The sequence below is a fragment of the Spermophilus citellus genome (assembly GCF_964194105.1).
Source record: "Spermophilus citellus genome assembly, chromosome: 5".
Classification (NCBI taxonomy): domain Eukaryota; kingdom Metazoa; phylum Chordata; class Mammalia; order Rodentia; family Sciuridae; genus Spermophilus; species Spermophilus citellus.
In genome coordinates this window covers 165,452,679-165,476,046 of record NC_138186.1, presented here as the reverse complement: position 1 = coordinate 165,476,046, position 23,368 = coordinate 165,452,679, and the positions used below count along the sequence as shown (strand labels likewise).

At 44.4% G+C, this 23,368-nt stretch overlaps 1 protein-coding gene across 4 annotated transcripts in view; it reads right to left on the bottom strand.

Annotated features, from left to right (window-relative positions):
- Positions 1 to 5,216: 5,216 nt before the first annotated feature.
- The window catches only part of TULP4 (TUB like protein 4), a 215,071-nt gene continuing 196,919 nt past the window's right edge, over positions 5,217 to 23,368 (bottom strand). For 3 of the 4 annotated variants that reach the window (XM_081295460.1, XM_081295458.1, XM_081295459.1), the window contains 6 exons: positions 21,468 to 21,612; positions 18,092 to 18,236; positions 17,179 to 17,272; positions 14,917 to 15,060; positions 11,097 to 13,603; positions 5,217 to 10,380 (listed from right to left, as the gene is read on the bottom strand). In XM_081295460.1, the coding sequence (XP_081151586.1) occupies positions 10,264 to 10,380; positions 11,097 to 13,603; positions 14,917 to 15,060; positions 17,179 to 17,272; positions 18,092 to 18,236; positions 21,468 to 21,612 (3,152 nt within the window). In that variant the 3' untranslated portion in view covers positions 5,217 to 10,263. The remainder of the gene's footprint in view (positions 10,381 to 11,096; positions 13,604 to 14,916; positions 15,061 to 17,178; positions 17,273 to 18,091; positions 18,237 to 21,467; positions 21,613 to 23,368) is intronic. The other variant, XR_014022153.1, reaches the window with a different exon arrangement.

Below are 23,368 nucleotides of genomic sequence, written 5' to 3'. Positions count from 1 at the left end.
GTGTATGCATGCCTGTGTGAGTATTACTGGAGACTGACCCTCTGGGCACTCTGCCCCTGAGCAACATCCGTAGCCTTCTTAACTTTTTGTTTTTGAGACAGGGTCTCACTAGGTTGCTTAGGTTGGTCTCAAAACTTATGATCCTTCTGCCTCAGTGTCCCTAATCTCTGGGATTACAGGCACGTCACTGTGCCTGGCCACATGAAAACAAAGGCAGAATTCCCGTCAAGTCACCACTCACACTGTGTACTTACTGACCTTCTGCCAAAAGGTTCACAGGCACAGTGGCCCGTCAGCAATGACCTGCTTCATGGTTCTGAGAACATATTGGCTTGAACATTCATGTGCTGCTGGGCTCGCTGCAGGGGCCGGTTCCCCTCTCCCCTTCCCTCCAGTGCAATTCAGAACCCATTTTCCTCCTCAGGATGGTATCTCTTCTTAGGAGTGAGAAAATTCTTATTTCAACATGTCACAAGCAAGTGATCTGGTCCCCATGACACAGCTCTGTGCTAGAAGGAATCTCCATCTGTGGAGAAGATCTTTGTTCTGACTCTGCCACAGAGAATGTGACAGAGACTCGAGACAGGTGACTGCTTTCTCCCTGGGGCAGAAAAGTGAACAGGAGGCCTGTGGCAAAGTGTCACTATGGCGGGAGTGGTTCCAGGAGCATTTCATGATTATTTTCCTCAGATGGCTTTTGAGGTGTGTCCCCTCAGGGCTGTTTCTGCCTATATGGTTAATTTCTGCAAGCCCAAGCTACAAACTGGGTTGGGTGCATGTTTTTTTCTGCACAACATTTCTAACTTCTTGTGTCCTTTAAAGTAGAACTGTGTGCTGGGTGCAATGGCACACACTTGTAATCCCAGCAGTTCTAGAGATTGAGGCAGGAGGATCGAGTTCAAAGCCAGCCTCAGCAACTTAGTGAGGCCCTAAGCAACTTAGCAAGACCCTATCTCTAAATAAAATATTAAAAGGGCTGGGGATGTGGCTCAGTTGTTGAGTGCCCCCAGGTTCAATGCCTGGTACCAAAAAAAAAAAAAAAAAAAAGTAAAATGGCATAATTATAGGGTATTCTTAGCATAAATTAATTATTGTTCACAGGGGGCAGATGAGTTTCATTCTTTTAGTGGTAAAATTCAAGAACATTGAGAATTGGCTTAAACTGAGACTGAATATACAGATGGACAGCTGCCAGACCATATATAAAAACACACCCTGCCACAGCCAGCCCAGGATGCCAGCCTGCTGTAAGCCAGACTTGTAGGAGGGAAGGCAGAGCGCTGAACCCAGCAACACCCAGGAAGTCAGACAAGGCCCAGTAACAAATTGATCAAACACTGACAGCTTCCCTAATTTTTGTTCTTTCTTCCAACTTAGGACCCACTAGAGAAAGCCAGTTATGCTCCTCTAACGCACATCGCTCAGGACGCCCTGCCTTCAGCTGGCTGCCTCCTGCTCTCTGGTGCCCACAGCCTTCCACCAGGGCACAGCTGGCACCGCCCTTCCTCTGCCGGAACACAAATGACATGGCTGACTCCCTTGCTAGACTCTAGATAGATACCTTTGCTTGCTCTCATTTAATTGGTTTTCTTTATTTCCACAAAGTGAAAAAGCCAAGATCCTCCGGATCATCTTGGGCAAGCCCAGCACGGTGCTGTCCTACTGAAGGCCAAGTGCACCTATGCAGCATCTCCTGGGGGGGGTGGGGGCACCTCTCAGGGGCGCTGGCATTGTGGCTCTCTCAGGAAGGCCCTAAGCTGGGTCCTGGCAGACCTCCCAGGGAAGCACAGTGACAGGCCATCTCTCCTCCCGTTTAGGCAGCCCCTGGGTGACACCAGCTGTTTCTCCTTCCATCTGAGCAGGCTCCAGGTGAACACCAGTCATTACGAGGGCCCTGAGGGCATTATTTGCTTTCAGAATGCATGAATATGTTCAGCCCTTGGCTCTTTATTTCTGGCAACTGAAATGCTTTTTTTTTTTTTTTTTGCCAGAGTTCAGAAGGGACATTCCCTTTTGTAAATTACCTACCCAGCCAGCTGGAGTTCTATTTATGACTCTGTTTCTGGGTAGGAACTCCCAAACCCCAGGGAGCAGAGACCTTAGCGTGCCACCCACTATAATTCATTGACACCAATCCAGATGAATACTTGGCTGCTCCTAAGTGGTTCTCTTGCCTAAATTGAATGAAAGAGGTCTAGGGCTTCCAATTAAACAGGAGGCAGAAATCTCAAAGTATTAATAAGGAACAGAAGTTGAGGTAGGTTGGAATGCATCTCGAATCCTCAATTTTACCATGTGTTTTAGGAAAGACTATGTTTGCACTGGTTAAAACTACTTATTTGAACAAGCTAAATATCTGCATCTTGGTTGGTTGTAAAGGGCCACAGCTCATTTCTGTTCCTCAGCTTGGGCTTGGTGAGAAGGTATACGGAACACCGAAATGAAAAACTATCCCTTTCCAACTTGGCAAACACAGGTTGGTCTTGAGCAAGGGTCTCTTTGTCTACTTGAGCAGAAAAAAAAGCAGATCTTTTATTCCAAAAGAAAAAGCTGCAAAGAAACCTGCCTTAGGTTTTCAATAAAATCCACAGAAGCACAGAAGTCTGCAGCTGGGAATCTGGAGAGCATCCAGCCTATTCCTCGGATCAGTGTTCCCACAAGACACTCCTCCACCATAACAGGATTCCAAGGCCACACGTTTGGGTAACACTGCACTCAACTTCTTTCTTTTGGTGATCTACCAAGCATGGCATATTGGATATGGAAGTTTCTAGGAAATACAGCAAAAGGTACTTGTTTTAATCAGCGTGAACAAGTACTGGGCAAGTATGGGGTATGCCTTGGGAAACCCTGATTTAGTTCTTGTTTTTTAGTTGGACAAAGTAAAGCCCAGAGAAGATCAGTGGCTACCAAGATGATACAGTTTTGGTGGCAGACCCCGGAGCTCCCTGATGCCCTGCCTCACACGGTCATGGAGGCTGTGACCTTCTTCAGGGAAAGCACGGCCAAAGGGTGAGAGGAAGGGAAAGTGGCCTTTCTGCATCTGGTGTGTGAAGTGCCAAGGTGCTGTGTTCTGTGGCAGCAGGTCCTGACCTCATGGCCTTCCCCACAAAGGGAGCCTGAAGAGGGTTTTACTGCCATCATGAGAGGTCGCCTTTCCTGGCTTGCCAACTCGCTGTCATCGTGGGGTTGGGTTGCTATGTGACTTTTAACTTTGCCTTGTTTCTGGACAGTAAGTATTCTTGTGTTCAAGCATTTAGATGCAGAAAGTCTTAGCTAATTCTATTTTTATCTGACTTTACAGTGTACCGAGGATTTTAAAAAGTACCAAGCTCCCTACAGGAGTCCCTTGGTACCAGTGCACTCCTTTCCCCCCCGTTTGGCTGTACTGGGGACTGAACCCAGGGCTCTGCATATGCTAGGCAAATGCTCTATCACCAAGCAACACGCTAGCCCTCTTATTTCTTTGAGAAGGGGTCTTGCCAAGTTGCTCAGACGGCCTTCAATGTGCCACTGTGCCTGGCCTGGTTGATTTTTCAATGTTATCTGTGTTTGAATACAAATTTATCAGTCCTTTGTACTCACAGATTAAGTCACTGTTTTCAAGCATTATCACAAGAGCCACATTGTTGGGGCTCCAAAAATGACACTCCTAAGCATGACACTTTGACATGCTAAGCTGTACAGTCCCAGAGCCAAGGTCTCAACCTCCCCCTGCCCTCATCCCTCCTAATCCTTGATCATCTTTCTCCCCAAGTGCAGGGGACATCTTTCTTGCAGTTCCCTTACCTAACAGAAAGTCCCTTCCCAGGAAGAACTGACTCCTGAAGCAGTGACTGAAAATCAAACATCCCACTGTACAGCCTGAAAAACTGGCGGTCACTGTCTGTTCTGGGGCTCATGCATTTCCCTAAAATCATTTACTCCCCCTTTCCCCCGTAAAGAGGGCATGCAAGCCCCAGCACTTTTCTTTCTCTCCTTTTCCTTCACTTTGTCATGACTGGGTGGGCAATGCAACCCTGAGCCGAGCGTGCAGTCCTTTGAGAGTGCCAAAGTGAGGGCTGGAATCCCACTCTCTGCAGCAGAGGAGGTCACCTGAGGAGGGGCAAGAGTGTCCAGCTAGAGTTCCTCTTTTCATGGAAGCTAAGTGTTGGCAGCTCACAGCTCATTACAGACAAATCTTTACTAGACATCAGAGAGAGAAGCTGGGAATAAACTTAGGTCTATTCATTAATGTGACTCAGAAATCTTGGGTACTATTTCAGGATTGGTTTTTGTATATGAAATCCAGAAATAATTTCAACCTCTCAGCGCTCCAATTTTCTCCTGAAAGAAAGGGAAGCAAAGGCATCTACTTCATACTGGAGCCAGGGGGTTTGGTTGTGACTGCTATCTCTACATCTTTGGAAAACTGCAATGTGATCTCCAGGAGATGGTTACTTCTCTTCTACATTGGGTTTTTGGAAGAGTTAAGCTGATTTCCTGTTCTCTTCATGCTACCAGGAAAAGAATCCTAAAAACTGGAATAAAAATAGAATGAATCCTTTCCAAAATAAGTTTTAGTTTGTAGAAGGAAAGAGATTTGCTAAATTTTCTTACTAAGTCACTAAAAATAAACCACTCGGGGCTGGGGCTGTAGCTCAGTGGTAGAGCACTCGCCTAGCAACACATGAGGCACTGGGTTCAAACCTCAGCACCACATAAAAAAATGAAATAGATATATAAAATAAATAAATAAACCCCTCCTGGAAACACTGTCTCACAGCCAATGGTCCCAAGGCTGACAATGGGCACGGTGGGGACAACAGTCCTAGACACGCCCTTCTGATGGCCCAGGTATGAGCTGGTTGTTTTGGTGTTTGGGAGTTCCTCTTTTCATGGAAGCTAAGTGTTCCCCCCGCCCTGCCCTGGGGTAGGGTGTTGGAGCCTGTTTTGGGCCAATTTTCCTTGCTACCTGGTAAAAGTGATAAAGATGCAAAGAATATTACTTAAAGTTTATCAACTTTCATAGTAAAATAAAATGTTTTAATTCTTTTACAAAATTCAAAGTGGTTAGCTTTTATAACGTTAATACTACTACTACTACTACTACTACTACTACTACTACTTAAAGCATAGATTTATAATCTTACAATAATTTCAAAACAACTTACATCAGAATTTGTTAGAGTTGACAGTGGCTTGGGTTATTCTGTTTTTCTGTCTGTTATTCTCCTAAAACCCAAGTGACCACATGTCTATTTTTTTTTTATCTCCAAAAGGAACTAAAGGACAGTTTTGTAAATATACACACATAAAGTCTTTGCAGAGATAATTCCTATGCCCCAGCTTCCTGCCTGTGTGTTCATAGGAAACTTGAGGGGAGAGAAAGCAGGCCCTCAGGTACTCATTAGTAATAACAATTAGCAATTATGTTAGCACTATAGAGATGAACTGCTTAAAACCAGGCTTTATTAAGTTTCCTAAGTAACAAAGAAGGTGTCCATATAATTAGCACCTTTGATATGTTTTAGGGCTATACATATGCATTATTAATAGGGCCCTCTTAAAAAAACAAGCAAAACCAAAAATAAACTCAAACCAATTCATCAAGAGCACAAACCAGTCTCTGACCTTGCAAAGTGGGCAAAACAATGATAGGGATCTCAGGGTCTTGAGTCACAGGTGGGAGTTGCCTCAGGACCTTTGAAGCAACTGGAGGGTGGCCAGGTCATACCAGTGGAGCCAGGTGATGTCTTCTCAAAGGACTCAAGACCCATATCTGAATTCTGCACACAAGTAGAAGTTTTTTGATCTGCAAAATTTTATTAAGCAATAGCTGGACAACTCTTACAGTTTCAAATCATCAGGAAAAAAAAATAAGGAGATTAATCCATCTCAGTAATAAAGGCAGAAAATAATTTGGACAAACCACATCATTTCGAATGCAAACCATTAATGCCTTCTAGAATACCTCCTGCACAATCTAATACACAAAATACATACATAGAGAGGTGAATAAGAGGAGCTCACTGAAATGCAATCGGGAAACTCAACAGATTCTGCCTGGAAAGTAAAACAAAGCAGGATGCTGAAGTAAAAACAAACGACACTAGAGGAACCGAGGTGCACAAAGCAGTGCACGCCCTTCCCAAGGTCTGAGAGAACATGCTGGTGGTCTTATGTGGTCTGGGACCTGTGTGCCTCATCACACACTTACAGGGTCGGGGAAAGGAAGAAAAAGAAAATGCCAGTAGTAATAAACTCAGAAGTGATGTTTAAATTTACAGTACCAAAATAATGCATTTATAAACAAATGCAAAAACAATACCCCTTTGGTAAATAATACAGTGCCTTTTTCACTCAAATGCATAACCCATGCTTTTTTACAACATGAAAAAAAAATTTATCTACAATAAACAAGATCTTAGAATCCTACCCCCCCCTTAAAAAGAACTTGTAAACAGAAAGTATAGGTACAAGTAAAATTACAAGAAAATTGCACAAAGTCAAAGAAAGGGAAACAAAATAAACCACAACCTTTCAGAGTTTATCAGCCAGAGAAAAGAAAATACCCAAATGGCGCCACGTTCTGAGTCGTGTGTTCATACAGACTCCCAGGACCCAAACAACACTTCAGACACGGTTTGTCTCGGCCAACTTTGTCCACAACCACAGACTTGGCCACATGATCTGCAGCCTACACACGGGTTCCTTTTTCACAGGTCCCTTTTTGATAAACCTTCGGATTAGAAGGTGGTGCAGCGCTGGGAGCACAGGAGCACACTAAAGGATGGGATCCGCCTGGATTCCTACTCCTCTCTTCTTCCTGAACACACTCTCAGTCAGTTATGGGGGAAAGTGGTGACTTATCTTAGGGCTATTTTCAAGGGCGCCCACTGAGTAGGGCACACTCAGGGGATTCCTCCGACTTGCCTGGAATCAGTGCTTTTGTGTAATTTTATGAGATCAAGCATGTTTTGAAACGTATTTAGAGGTGAACTTTCTAAAGATATTCTGTTAAATGCACTGGTTTATATTCAGCAGACAGCTCACAGACTCAGGAAAGGAAACACTTCTCCACAAAAAGGCAATGTTTTGAAACACACTTTCCACGCTTGTCAAGTGGGAAGATGAAGCTGCTCAGTTCTGAGCTCTCCGGCTGCCGGGGGAGTGTGGATGATAGTCCAGGCGCCTCTTCCTTTTTCCAGATGGACAAAGCTGGATCTGGCAGCCCCAGACTTGCCCAAGGTCACCCTCCAACCTTATGACAGATCAAGCTTGACCCTGGGGCCTCCTGACCTTCTGCTCTGATTTCAGAGTGAACTTTAGATGTTTCTGCATGTCCTTGTGGACACCTAACAGTGGAGCGAGGGGGCTACAGATGAAAAACACCAACCTGCAAAAGCCTTTCATTTACACACCATTAGAGTCTTGAGCGCTTCCTCCTTCTTTGGCCCCAATTTTTCCCAGGTTAAACATTCAATGGGGTATTTTGTATACACATCCACGGCCTTTGGTTTAATGAGGTTAAGAGCTAAACAAATTTAAAATTGGTTTTTATGTTTGTTAATATACAGATTCCCTCAAAAAGACCTCATGTAGTTTACTTTATATTTCACTAATATTTTTAAATTTAGTAAGGTATCTTGACATTCATAAACTGCTACTAATAAGCACAAAGTACCTGGAATTCTGCTGCTTAAACTCCTCATATTGGTGGCATTTAACCTCTATGATGAAGTCAGACACCATCACGGCACCACGGCTGCAGCCAGCAGCTTCCACCTCCCTGGGCAGGAGACCCTGCTTCTCATGCCCCTGCAGACTCGGGTGAGCAGCCATCCCTGATGCACCCATCTGTGGCTCCTTGGGGGGAAAATGGCTTTCGGGGAGTCATTTGTTCTTATTAAGAAAAGTCCTAAAATGTACCCTTTTGTGGCTTTTGCATCTCAAAAACCAATCAGAACTGAAAGAACTAAAACTTATTTCTTAAGAATTTCTCTAATGGGTCTCTCCATTTCATATAATCCTTTATTATGAATTGAAAATTCAAAATTCTCAAAATAAGGGGAATTAGGGCATAACTGTCTCAAAGAAATGTTCTCTTGTATATAATCAATACCACAGAATTTTTAAAAAGGATCACTTCTAAAGGATTAATAGGAACTTTTCCCAATTAGAAAGTTACAAATTACCCAGCAAAAACATCTTCTATTATATCCTCTTTATTTCTTGTGGTAAAGTATACTACCACCAAATGAATCATTACAAAGATACTATTTTTCTAAATAAATAATAAAATGGGCATAACTCACCAATACATAGTAACAAAATAATTCCTAGGAATACTATGAAAAGCAAGGTAATAATTATCTCTTGGACAAAAGAACAGGGAAATTGTATTTAAATTACTTCAGAAACAGGCGATAACAATTATTGCACAACTAATAAGAAGCACTGAAACACCATATCAAGCTCCAGGAACTCATATAATAAGAATTAGATAAATCAAAATTTACCTATCAAACAGTTGGGTCTAATATTTTAATCTCTAATATGGGAAACTCCAGTATTACCTGGGAGATGTCCTTCTCGTTAAAAACCTTGTTGGCATTTCTTTGGACTTAAGAGTGATGAGTGATATCTCCTCACTCTAGAAAAGGAATGGGCCAGTTTCTTTTTCTAATTTTAAATCCAAATAGGGAATTAATTTTTTTTTAATTTGAAAATACTTTTCTATAGCATCTTCCATTTTTCTGTTTTTAAATAAAATCCATATTTAGGAGTTAAAATCAATAGACAGTTCTTGTACTTTGGCCATAAACATCACCACAGGAATGAACACCAAACCACCATCAAAAAATGGACCGGACCTTGTGACAGACTAGGATACTGCGGAAGGGGGAGAGGCAGGCAAAGAGACTTGAGGCGGATTTTTTCCCCCTATTAACAAAGAAGTAGAGAACCCACTCCCTAAAGTAAGATGGATAATTTTAACAATGTTTTTTTCCCAGTGGTTTATTACCTTAGTAAACAGTCTATAAAATTAATAAACAGCTTTTTGTTTCTTTAGCGAAGATCCTAACTTTTGTCAAAGATTTGACTATGCTCCTAACTTTTAAAACCCTGGCAAATGCTGAAAATATTGTTTATAATTTCTATTTTGATGGAAACATTTCTAGTTAATTGAATTTTAACATAGCCAAGAGGAAGAAAGGAGTGGTTTCAACTCAAGTCTCGTCCACAGTTTTAGGAAGAGAAAGGATGGAGCAATAATATTGGAAGGGAAAAATCATGTTTACAGTAATGGGTTCCAGGTTCAAAAACAAAAGGCAGAGGGAGGACAATGGCTGTTTCTCAGGAAGTGGATCTAGTGACTGACCACCACACCGTCTTGGAAAACTCTTTGCCCTACCCCGGGCCAGGATCTTTCCCCTGCTGCCTCCTACCTTCTCCTGAAGTCAACCTCAATGATGATCATCATTGGTCCCACGGAACTCTGACACAGGATGAGACTAGTGGAGTCTCCCAACGGAAACATCCTTGGAAGAGGAGCTCAGCCCTTGCACAGGTCACACTCCTGAGTCACTCAGGTGTCTGCAAAGCATTGTGAGCCTGTCCAACATGCAGTTTCTTCCTCACCCATCATGCTTTCCCTGACATCACTCAGGACCAAACTGCAGGTAAGCAGTGACAGCACCCCCATACAGAGCCTGCTTTCATTAGTCAACAGAGTTCATTTGCCCAAATGCCTTTATTCCTCAAGTCACTTTTTAGGGAGTGGCACAATACAAATAAATTAAAAGCTGTCACCATTCCCCCAGGAGAACCTGAATCTGCAGGATTTTTGGTTGTGATATTTTAAAAAGTTTTTGTTTTGCACTAGTGGTAATGTTGGAGGAGTAAAGGCCAGAAGTTGTGGAGAATGAACCTCACGCATATTCCCTATGTCTGAAAGAAAGGCAGGCTAGCAGGTGGTCTGTCTTCTCTCCAGGGCCCTTGTCCCAGGCACTGAGAAGCAGATCCAGGAGAACATTCAACAGCCAGGCTGTCCCTCCTGAAAGAACACCAGGCCCCTTGCACTCTTTGCTTCCAAATGTCACACGACTGAAAGAAAAGAAAGACAGTAAAGGACAACCAAATATGCGCAACGCCTGAGGGTTAGCGCCCCTCTGGCCTGAGGGCTCTTCCTGTCCCGCTGACATCTCCCGTCTTTCTGGCACCAGCGTGCAGGCTCCTCCTCCCAGGGCTCCTCGGCGTCTTCTCTCCACACCAATCTCTTCATTTGAGGCGCTGAGTCACATTGGCCAGGGCCACTGCGAAGGCCTGCACAGCTGAGAAGGGGTACTGGAAGTCCAGAATGTATGCATTGCCGTCAATCCGTCCAAACTGCATCACCTGGGGGGAGGGGTGGCAGGGAAGCAAAGACACGAAAGGAAACAAGGTGGGAAAGAGGCCACCAGGTCTGCTGGCTCCTGATGGAAGCAGACAGCACAGTCCGTGAGTAGTTCTTCAGGAAGAAGGTGATATATGAAACCAAAAATTGAAATATCAACAAATAGAAGCATGTTCTTTGCAAATATGATGGCAAATACTAGGAAAAACCCAACCACTAGGAAACACCTGCCTCAGGGGGAAAAGGTGCCATTAGGTGGGTATGGTGGAGCAGGATCTCGTTTTCCTTACAAATCTCATGGAATCATTTGACTAATACTTAGTACACGCATTACTTGGATTAAAAATACATAAGATAGCAGTGGGCATACTCAGAATCATAATCCTAATGGCTCCACCTAAGAGACATAATTTGTTTCCTCCCATCCTGCTTGGCTTCTTTGCATGGTCCGGGGTATTGAACCCAGATCCTTGCCTATGCTAGACAAGAGATCTTTTGACTGAGCTATGCCCCCCAAGCCCTTATTTTGAGACAGGGTCTCCCTAAGTTGCCCAAGCTGGCCTTGAACTTGTGATCCTTCTGCCTCGGTCTCCTGAGTAGCTGGGATTACAGGTGCATGTCACCATGCCTGGCTCTCACTCAGCCTTTTGAAGTTTTCCTGGAAGGCCAAAGCACTGATATCCTTCACTTAGTGGCCACAGCCCCGCAACTTTCTTACCTGGCGCCCCTCCAACTCGATCTGGAAGTTCTTGGCCGACTCCTGGGTCACCCGCCCTCCAAAGTCCAGCTGGTACACCTGTGTAGCCTCGTTCCACAGAGGTTGCTTGTTGGCCATCACGTACACAAATCCCTGGCTGCCCAGACGCCCATCCTCCTTCTCACTGGCTTTGCGGCACTTGAACTCCTCCAGCTCACTGGCTGTGCGCAGACTCCTCTTGCTTTTCCACCCCTTCTTGCTGCCCTGGCTTTGGTTCATCAGCTCGTCCCCGCTGATGAACAGCTCGGGCTCACTCTCTGAGCTGTCTTGGAACTCGTTGGTTTTGTTCAACTTCTTTGACTTCAGCTGGTCTTTCTGACTCTTCACTTTCTTCTTTTCTCTCCCTAGGCGAGGACTGGAGATGAGCGAGTTAAAGTCACTCAGAGTCCTAGCCTCCTTCTTCACTTTACCCTCAGTGATGGCCTGAACACTTCCTTCCTCTGCTCGGCTGTCCAGTCGCTTCCGGTTCTTCTTTCCAAATTTTTCAGTCCGTTGGGGAACAGGGCTTTCAGTCAGGGAGAGGACTTCTTGGAAGTTGTCTGCGGTCTCTACCATCACCTCTGTACCCATGTGGCTTTGGAGGTCAGGTGGTGGTGGGGACACGAGGGGCTTCTCCACCACCACGTGGGGTTTGGGGGGAAGAGTGCCCTGGGGGTTCTGCACGGGTGGGCAGGTGCTATAGGAACTCCATGGGTGCAAGGCGATAGGTGGCAGCTGTAAACTGGAGCACGTGCTGCTTCCTGGGTACATGGGGGGCAAGGTGCAGTACGAGAGGCTGGGTGGGTGTGCTGGCTGCAGGACAACGGCAGACTCCTGTGGTGCAAACTGTGTTGGGGACAGGGCATCTTTGGGGGAGCAGGGAGCCTGCACTCCAGGCAAAGGGGTGTTATAGCTTCCTGGATATGGAACTCCCATTCCATAGCCTGTCTGGAAAGTGGCAGTAGGGCTGGCAGGAGACTTGGGGGAGACAAAGGGTACTCGGGTCACATCCAGGTGCGGGCTCTGCCCTAACATCAGAGGGGGCAGTTTTAAGGGGTTGGGCACCGAAGTCTGTGCTGTCCTTTCCTGGGGGACCCAAACATCCTCACCCAGCACAGGGTCCCACTGGTAAGGGGGGGGCCGCTTCACAGTGACAGCAGCTTCGGGCAGCGGGGGGTGCCTAGGGGCCTTCTCAAGCTGACAGTGCTGGGACAGGGCCTCGTCCTCTGTGAAGGCTGAGTTCACGTAGTCAGTGCGGTCGCGGGCACTGTCGGGCGGGCTGAGGAGGCTGTAAGAGGACTGGGAGGCCAACGGGGAGGTGCTGACAGCATGGGCCAGAATGGTGCCTGACTGTGCGCTGGGCCCCGCGCCACTGCACTGGCTACAGGTGTACAAGGCTGGCGGGGGCCTTGCAGGGAGTTGTGCCACTGCTCCCCCAGGGCCACCCTTGGGCTTGGCCAGGGGCTGCAGTGGGGCTCGGGAGCTATCAGCCAGCTGGGCCATCTTGAGTGCAACCTCACGGTTGTTCCTCCGCAGGGTGGCATGGATGAGGCTGTTATCCAGTCTCTGGGCAGCACTCCGCCCCTGGGCCAGCTGGCTAGCAATTTCGGGATATGGGGGTGGGTCCCCTGTGGGTATGGAGTAGCGAGGGACTGTCAGGCGGTTTAGGGTGGCACTGGTGCAGGGCTGGGAGACCTTCTTCTCAGTGGCGGTGAGCCTCAAGGTAGCTGAGCTGCCTGGGCCGGGGAGGGTGTAGGTGTTCTGGGAACAGAGCATCCGCGTGCGAGGCCGGCACACCTCCTCCACGTTGCCGCTGCTGTCGAAGGTAGTGATCCTCTCGTAGCCCAGTGGGGGCTGGTAATGTACTGATGTAGGGTAGAGAGAGAAGTCTCCTTTCTTTAAGCACACATCCACTGGGGCCTGTGGAGGTGGCAGAGGGGGTGGGGGTGCCGCTGTGGTGGGGGCAGCCGGAATGGTTCCTGGGTAGGGGGGTGGGGGATTCATCTTCGTCACCTGGATCTCCTGGGGGGCACTGAAGACCACTGTATCCCCCTCTGCTGCCAGCTGAGGCACCGGCCGCAGGGCCTTGGTGGACTTCTGTAGGTGTTCATGGTCTCGGTCTCCGTGGTCCACCACAGACAGCTGCATGGCCCCCTGTGGTGGCGGCGGTGGTGGCGGTAAGGGCAACTGAGGAGGGTTCTGAATGATGCGGCCCATTTCCACACCTCCAAAAATCACCTGTCCAGGGTTGGAGTACCGGTTGGAGACTGGGTATTGGGTGGCACTGTCAACTGCATGTTCTGCTGCCCCCACCACTGTAGTCTGATTGGTCAGGATGTCCAGCTGCACATTCTGATTGGCCAGCAGAGACTGTACCAGGCCAATGCTCTGTGTGGGGGACATAGCTTGAGCTGAGCTGTGAATTGGTGCAATAGGGATATTCACGGTACAAGGTGGGTTGTTCTCAGGGACACCAGATGCTCCTGTCACTGAAAGGAAACTGGAATAAGAACTGCTTGCAAAAGAGTGTTGTGAAATAGGGTCAGAATAAGCAATACATCTGGACTTATCCCACCCTTAGCATGAAAAAGGCAAATGCTAGAGAATGAGCTGTGTTTGCTTAGAGAGAGGGAGACTGTTCCCCAAACTACTCTGTTTCTGGAAGGGCACACAGCAGCCTCACTGTGACTGTGGGTTAAGGGCATTGCCAGAGTTTTTCAATGAACAAAGATGGAACCTTCTGCATTTGGTACCAGGTGCCTGAATGATGCCATTACAAATAACTACAGTTAAAGAAACTTGAGGGCAGTTATGTAGTGTGGAACTCTACTGGGGACTTACAATATCTAGGCTTCCAACCTATCCATAATTGTGGATTGGTTAGAGTGGGAAGTGTTTCCAACAGATACACATCTGAAATTTGTACACAAATTAAGATTCTGTAAGTAGAATCACCTAAAATGTAGAAAAACCAATAAAGAATCTGCTAGCAAATGTGCATATTGGGTGAAGAATAATTTCACGGATTAGGCAGCCCTAATTAAATGCTCTTTGGCATTTCAGACACTACGGAAGGTAGAGCTACTGAACAAAACCCTATCAACACTCCCTATTGCACGCAGTGGGGATTTCATGGAGCATGCGTGTGAACCACACCGGCAGGCAGCTGCTCAGAGCTGCTGTCTGTGCCCATGTCGGAGGTGCACCCTGGCAGTTGAGCTCTTAGAAGCCTAATGAGCCACTGTGGCTCCTGTTCAGAGAACACTTCCATTGACTCAGAAGCCCGAAGGATGGGGCTAACTGCCATGTGGCAACTAGTCCCTGGGCAGGAAACAGATCTAATAGGCTTGTGGTACAGGCTGGTTGACATCACACCAGAACTCCAGAAAGCAGCCAACTGGCTTATCAAGAGTTGAGCCCACCCTTGGGGCCTGTAACTAAGGTCTCTAGTAAGATACAACCATCCTCTGGCTGCACAAACCTGGTTCCATTTCAAGTTTCCTATCATTACTGTGCAGATCTCTCTTCCAGATGGTCTCTGGTCTGCAGGGTATAGTGAGAACAGGCATCTTCCCCTCCAAAGGGAAGAGTCTCTTTACTGTCAGTGAATGGAAGCCCTCAGTAAGCCCGCCTCTCTCCCTGGGAGCCACAAACAGCAACAACAACTGCAGCAGCAATATAGCACTGGAGGGAGCTATTTGGGGAAATAAGGGAGACCATTAAGGGTTAAGTGTAAAAGACACTAAGTATAAAAGTCCCTAAGAGAGGAACCACAACAGACCAGTCACATGTGTGAACACACCTGGTAAATCATCTTCATCTTCACTGAAAACATTTGGGTTGAAGACAGGTAAGTTAATATAGTCCATGGAAATCTTCCGAACTTCTGGGAGATAGATAGTCATCTGCCGTGGCTGGAGATGCAGCAGGCTGGTTTTATAGATCACTGTGAGGATGAAGAAGGACACATGAACAGAGGTACGTCAGAGGAGAGCCAAAGTACCAGTGGAGTAGTGGGAAGAGAAAAGGAGGGCTGTGGCTCTCTGTCATCAGAAGACAGCTCTACATGTAGGGCCACGAACCCAAGGAGCTCCTTGTCCCTGTGCACCTCTATGCAAGGCTGGTGCTCGGGCTGATGGCTAAGGGACTCATGTGTTCACCTCTCCTGCCCACAAAAGAAAAAGAATATAAATTTTGGTGAAATCATTATGTATGGTTCTATATAACTTAAGAGTTAATGCATTAAAGTGCTATTCTTTGTTGTCCAGATTGACAAATAGGGAAAAAAAAATGTGAGGAGGGATTAGGAAGGCAACATCAGCTGCCTTCAGGAAGAAAACTAGGTGTCTTTGATTTTTACTGTATATTCCTCTTAATCTATTGAATTCTGAATCTCTTATGAATTTTTAAAATCAAGAAATGATAAAAAAATTTTCACGGGTTAGGCAGTCCTAATTGAAGGAAATAAAATATCCAATACAGTGAACTACACTCACTTTTTAAGTTCACAATATACAGTCTTTGAAAATATTTAATGGGACACCCTATATATATTATGCCTTCCAGAATCTAAGAGTTAATATCTTTTCTCCAAGAGAATCATGTGGAAAATTTTTGTAGCTTGATAACAGTAACATATAGACCCAAGTGCTCTTTTTAAAAAGGTTAACGATTTGAACAATGATTCCAATGCTTTTGTCTTAGGGCACCCAGATGACTGGCAGCAGGCAGCATCTGCTTCTTCAAGGACTCTCACAGGCTCATTTGTGGATCTACTCATCATACAAGAAATAAGGGTAGAATGAGAAGATCCCTTAAGTGAAGTCTGACTTCCATTCCTTTTTTCAATATTTACTATAGGCAGATGGCTGAGTTGTCAGCTTACTGATGTGGGGATAATAATGATATTCAAACAGTGGTTATTAAAAATCAACCATCTCCATCAACAGGGCACTGATGCACAGCTGCACAGACTTTTGTGGTCCTCAGAGAACTTCTAGGTTGCTGAAAATATGCTTTCTTTGCATCATGTACAGGGGTGGTGTGTTATTATCTCCTCACTTTTATGTTTTACTTTTATTCATCTTTTTTCTTTGAAGCTAAGAAACCCTAAAATGAAAAAATCCAAATGCAATGCTCTTGAATAAATCTCTGAAGATGCATGCAGAGCAAAAGATCTTTTTTTTAACATCTGATTTGCAAAAATTATTTATATTAAAGGATGAAAACAATCTTACAGATTTTAAATTTTTCAAAAACCATTTTTAGTAGGTGACATAGCACATCTGAGATGCAGCCACAGGCCTGTCTGAGCGAGCTGGCCTGGTAGAGACGTTTTTATGGGAAACGAGATGGCAATGAGGAAGATAGGGATGGGCCACAGCCTCTCAACCAAACGGGGAACCACCCAGCAGAAAGAAGGTACTTTCAAAGAATCTGCCATTTTCCTTTCTTCTTTGTCTCTGATGTGTCCTTTGTCTCACAGGGAGCACTCCTCAACTGGGCAGGATGCAGATGAGAACCAAGGTCTGCATTCTGGCCCAGTTTCAGTCCCCTTAGTTTGGTTTTCCTCTGTCTCAAACTTGTCATGGGTGGGGCATTTATCTGGTACTGAAAAATGAAATTATAAATATTTACCACTAAGAACAGTCAGCCAACTTCTTAAATGCCTTAAAACTATTTTCCTCCATTTTGTTCAGATGTTTCTTGTAATTCAAGAAGCTGGACTCTGGTCCCACGTGCCCACATAAACCAAAATAGCTAAACATCTTTGAGAGCTTTGATAGAGTTTTGTATTTCTCTTATTTATTTTTTTAAATTCAGGAATTAACTTTTTTAAAAAAGTGCCAGTAGCAAAAGTGATCTGAAAAATTAATTCAAACTTTTCTGAAATCATAGTGGCTGGAGTGAAGGTTTGGCAGAACACACAGGCTAATCTGATGCTGTCTTAGGATCTCATTTTCCACTTCAGGCTGCCAAAGGTTGAAACTGAATCTTTTAGTCTGATTTCAAATGGGGCAGTGGAATAACAGAATAAGATTTTTGATTTTTTTTTTTTTTTTACCTGCACCGAGGTTGGTTGGCAGGAAAGCAGCCAAACCCACAATCTTAAATTTGGTTCCCCAGATATTGGACGTGACCTGAGCAAGATAATTGTGCTGTGAGGGAAAAAAGGAAAAGAAAAAGTCAGAATATCAGTCTACTTCCATGTTTTTTATTAGTCCCTGTAAGAATTTTCATACTTATTGCACACCATCAATCATTCCTGCCATCCTTCTGTCATTTTTAAGACCAGGTGTTAACTAGAACAGGCCAGGCTCCCATTTCCTAATGGCCGTGCACAGAGCAAGAGTGAGGGTGGTTCTGTCCTAGCATGTCCACGTGTGCAGTTTAAAAAGTCATCAAAGCTGGAGTATGGGGGCATGTACCCATAATCCCAGCTACTCAGGAGGCTGAGGCAGGCAGATCACTTGAGCCCAGGAATGTAAGACAAGCCTGGGTGACACACAGCAAACCTGTCTCAAAATAATTTAAATCAACAAATAGTCCACCAAAGTGGTTTGGGCACAGTTTTCTTTGCCCCTGCTTTCCCCCAATCACTGGTCTAAAAAAGGAAACCAACTCTGAATCCACTGTTCTCCTTGGAAATCCTCTTGGAAACTCTTTGTGTTTCCAGCAGGCTGAGTGGAGGCAAAGGAGGCAGGGGAGTCAGGTACGGCTGGACTGAGGGGCCATGGCTGGGGTTCTTGCTGAAGACAATGGCGAGTCACTCTAGGACAAGAATTGGCTTGAAGGGCCACAGGTAGAAAAGTGGATGTGCCTCAGTCAGAGTGCCACTGGAGGAAGTTTCTAGAGGTAGAGAGGCACGTGGAATAGAACCAGGCACCTGAATGCAGGTGGTAGAGAGTAGGGCAGGCAGGTAGGGGAAGGATGATGGAGTGTCCAAGTGGCTGGAGGGTTCAGCCATGTGTTACTACCTGAGTGATGTCTTCAAAAGGAAACTCTCTCCGAGTCAGGCTGGGTGAGCCGATGGAAGGCTTTCGCATAGGCAACCTTGGAGATCGGGAGATCTCCTGAGCAGCCCGGGGCAGCTTGGGAGACTTCCGGGCCTCAATGCTGATCCTGTGGAGACAAAGTGAGGGGGGTCAGGGATGCACAGAGGGGTAAGGCCAGTATTTCTTCCCTTCCAAGGTCAGCCGTGGACATCAATTCTCTGTGGCCAAGGTCCTATTTTCACAAAGCTCTTACTCCTGCTTTGGCTTTAGGAATATGAGGAAAGAATGAATTGTGTATTGAATAATAAATACAACATCTGAAAATATGTTGAAATTAGATCAAGATTTTTTTTCCTCCCATTTCTCTGTATGGGTGATTGAACCCAGGGCCTTGTACCTGGTAGGCAAGTGTTCTACCCCCAGCCCCCAATTGAGTCATTTGAAAGGAACTTCATTTGTAAGGGAACTGTCTTTCACTTTCTACCCACTTAAGAGTAAGTTTGGAAATGTCCACATGACTTCTTCCAGGGGTGTGTACAATCAGTCCTGGGGAAAATGCAAGAAGGAAAGTCCTCTCTCACTCTGAGGCCACTATGATTTTTTAAAATTACTTCCACGACAGTTTGAATTTTAACAGATTCATCTGACACTTTACCACCTGCAATAGTTATATCAGATCAATGAATCTAATACTTTTCTGCTGAATTCTGACATCAGATTCTAGCTCTGCTTGGTTCTTTATACTTTCTTTCTTTATACACTGAGGTGCACATGTTCAATGCCAGTCTACCCCAAAGAGAGGGTTACAAATGAATATAACAAGGTTTCTAACATCCTATAAATATGTGTTGAACCTCATACATAATGCTTGCGAGCTTGTTGAGAAACTTCAGGCTCCTGAGGAATAGGGGAATTGGGGATCAAGTTAATGAAAGCTGTGAGCCAGGGCTATCAGCCTGGATGCTGTGTGGAGGGGTTCCAGGCAGGAAGAGGAGGAGGAAGGGACCAGGCAAGAGGTGGCAGCCTTAAATGGACATCTACATGCCAAGGGTTTAGTTCCTTATATATAGTAAGTGCCCTCTGCTCAATGAACTAATTGCTTCAGAGCTAGGCATTTGGGTATGTTTACATCTAATGGAAAAAGTCAAGCACTGTGGCAGCACTAGAAGGTTCAAAATTTATGTGTAATTTTAACAAACTTTAGAATAAAGATGAAAAAAAAATCAGATTGCTGGACTAACTGATATCTATATGGGAAAATGAACTTTTACCTCTAATTCACACCGCACTCAAAAATTAACTAGATGTAAAGTTGATCTGAGACACAAACTCTCGAGCTGCTAGAAGAGAACAGAAGACCATCTTCTCAGCCTTAGGGTAGACCAAGATTTTAAAATAGGACACAAAATGCACTAACCATAAAAGGATTTCACATGCTGGACTATTTGTTATGTATACACATTACTAAAGACCCATTGCTAGAATATACAAATAACTCTTGCAAATCAGTAAGAGAAAAACAACCCAATAAAAAATGGGCAAAAGGAGATAGATAGCCAGGTGGGCTGATCCGCATATGAAAAGGTACTCAGCCACTTAAATGGTCAGAGAAACTAGACCTAAACCATAATGCAATATCACTATATACCCAGAAGAATGGGCAAAATTATTTTGAGCAATGACAATGGAGCTATAGGTGAGAATGGACGCAGGTAGAGCTCTCACGTGCTGCTGCTAGGAACTGAACTTGCTGCAGCCAGTTTGGAATAATGTGTGGCAGTTTTCAGAAAGTTTAACAATGATCTAACTCATGACTCTGCCCCTCCCTTCTTAAGTGTACACCCAAGAGAAATGAGTGCATGTATTCCAAAAAGAATGTTTATATGGATTTATTCACAGTAGTCCTAAACTACTAAATATCCATGGAAATACAATAAACACACAGAAGTATATTTGCAATAGTGGAATAATTCCACAGAGCAATAAAGAAAGACAAACTACTGATACATGCAATAACACAGATAAATCTCGAAATCATGTTAAGCAAAAATCCACATATTGTTTGATGCAACATATATGAAGTTCTAGAACAAGTAAAAATAATCTATCATGACAGAAGTCATATAAAATGGAAGAGACACGTGGGATTCTCCCTGATGATGGGCATGTTCTTTATCTTGAACCGAGTGGGGACACACTGGTATATCAACTGCCCAATGAACTAGTTGCTTCAGAGCTGGGCATTTGGGAATGTTTATATCTGTATGTAAATTTATTAACCACCTTAATTTTGCATAGCATCATGGAGCTGTAAAGCTAGTGAAGATCTTGGCAAGGATCTGGTCCATCCATTATCATCCATAGATAAGGAAGCTCTTATCTCTATCCAAGGTCATACTGCCTACAATGCTGGCAACAGAGAAGGCAGGCAGTACTCTCTAAGACAATGCAAGCCTGTCCATTTACTCTTAGTTTTCTGTCTTCAGACAAACCCTAGGAACTATTCTTTTTTAAATTTACTATTATTTTCTCAATTACAGCATTGTAGGCACTTAATTTGGTGTTCTCAACATGCTGCACCCACTGTAAAACCTTTTTCTTCCTTTTCTTAAATTGTAAGAAAAAACAAATAAACCTGAGAACTATGACCAGCCCTATGTCACCCACCATTGCTACTAACCCCTGGAGATATTCTGAGGCTTGGGTAAACTTCCCACCGAGTATCTTTTCTATCCTTAAGAAAAACAAACAAAAAAAAAGCTGTAATTATTCCAAGTACAGTCTCCCAGAAGAAAAAGTGATGAGGGGGAAAAAAAAGGTTGATCTTGACGTACAACTGTCAGCTTTTTCCTTTCTTCCTTTTTCTTTTTTTTAAAAATATTTATTTTTTAGAAGTAGTTGAACACAATAACTTTATTTTATTTCTTTTTATGTGATGCTGAGGATCAAACTCAGGTCCTCACATGTGCTAGACGAGCGCTCTACCTCTGAGCCACAACCCCAGCCCGTCTTCCTTTTTTTTAACATAACAAAGTTTATTTATTTTTTTTAAACTTATTTTTTAGTTGTAGATGGACACAATATCTTTATTTATTTTTATGTGGTGCTGAGGATTGAACCCAGTGCCTCACATGTGTGAGGCAAGTATTCTACCACTGAGCTATAGCCCCAGCCCTAACAAAGTTTATTTGAGCAAAAAATGTTCTTGAACTGGGCAGCATTCTGGATCAAAGATGGTTCAGAATATGCCCCTAGTGTCAGATTCAATGGGACTCATTTGCTAACACAAACACATTTCTGTCCAGAGCTTAAAAAAAAGGCGGGGCGGGGGGGGGGACACCCTGAAGACTGAGATTACCTTGGGAGTTTGGGTGACTTGCTAGCTCTGGAAATTTTGGGAGATTTCTTGGCAGCCCAGTCGTCACTCAGCTCAATGTCACTGGAGTCCGAGCAATTGCAGCTGTCAATCACAGTAGAAATCAAGCTGTTTCCATAGATCTCATCTGCAAGATACCAATTTAAGGGAAGCTAAATCAATTAGACTTTAACAATGATCCCTGCATAAACCAGGGGATAGACTGGCAGATATAGACCAACAGGAGCCTTCCTAGGTCGTAAGCAGGTTCCCAGGGAGGCAGTCAGGGAGCCTTCGCTTGGCATGGGTTTCTGAGCTGGCTCGAAGTTCCAACAAGCCAGGTGGTTCTCCATGTGTCATGAGGCACAACAGCGAAGCCATTTTGTTTTCAACTTTCAGTTCAGTGAACAGTGCCAGACTATTTTGTATATTCCTTGGGGCATTAAAATACCATGTCATTTTGACAATGGCAGAAAAAAAAATTTCCTAATTCTGCTTAGAAAATAGCATAAAAATGTCAAAGGAAAAAATACTAAGCTCCTTTCTATTTCAGCCTTTAAACCTAAAGTAATGGCCTGGAGAGTCAGTCAGTCCTAATCCAACAGAATTAGGACCTTATAAAAAGAGAAAGAGCAAGGTCTCTTTTTAATGCACAAGGACCAAGGACAGGCTGTGTGAACACACAGAGAATTCTGGCAGCTGTCCAAAAAGCAGGAAGAGCTCTCCCTGGAACTACCTGTGACAACACCCTGATCTTGGGACTTCTCACCCTCCATAACTGTGTGAACCAATTCTGCTAATAAATCACATACACACAGAAGATGAGTTTTGTTTCTCTAAAGAACCCTGATTAATCCTGATTTTGGTATCGGGAAGTGAGTGCTGCCGTAGTGAATAGTGGAATAAACGAAAGAAGCTTTGCAACTGGTAATGGGTAGAGGCTGGAAGGTTTTGAGGCGCAGCAGAAACACAAACATAAAGGGCAGTTCTGACAGTTTGGGACTCAACGCTTATAACCTCATTTAACTTTAATTATCCCCTAAAAGTCCTATCAAATACACTCACACTGGAGGTTAGAACTTCACATGTGAATTTGGGGGAGAGTGCACACAGTTCGGTCCATAGCAAGTTCTGATAAAGATTCCTTTTGAAAATCTGTGAATTTTCACTAAAAAATATACTTGGAGAACATTTACAACAGTAGATCACAAACTTCAATGCATAAAAATCACTGAGAACCCACAACGAGCAGGAACTTATATTAAATAAGTCTCCCTGGTGGTCTGCATGGAGATGGCCCATGGACAACATTTTGAGAAACAATGATGCATAGGCTTGGAAGAGTTAATTTGCTTCTCAAGAAGAAAAATTCTTGGCTTTTCAAAGTCAGGAATCATTTCCTTCTCTGAGCTAGTTTATATATACCATTCAGTTGGCAATTAGTCACACTGTGCCTTGTGACACAGCTTCTATTTTTGTCATGAGGTATTTAAATCTTGATTTCTTTACTGAACTTTTCAAGTGTTTGTCTTGTCTCGTAGAAGGGTTTACAAACTCCTTAAAAACAGAGATAATCCTGGGCCTTCTCCGTTATCTAGGAGACTAAAGGACCTCATACAAAATAGGCACTGTTGACTGGTTTGCTTTACAACTTATAATTCTTTAATTGTAAAAATAAAACATGGCAATCCCCAAAGGATTGTTAGCAATTGGTCAGTCTCTTTGGTATGAGCTGACAAATGTCAGCACTAGGGGAAAGCAGGCCTTTGGGTAATGAGGTCAGGCTTTAAGCAAGTCTGGCCTTAGGAGGCTGCAGCCTTGGTGCCCACATACCCCCTCCTGTCCCCTCTGTAGTGGGAAGACAGACAGTTCTTCAGGAGTACCCTATGATTTCAGCATAGGTT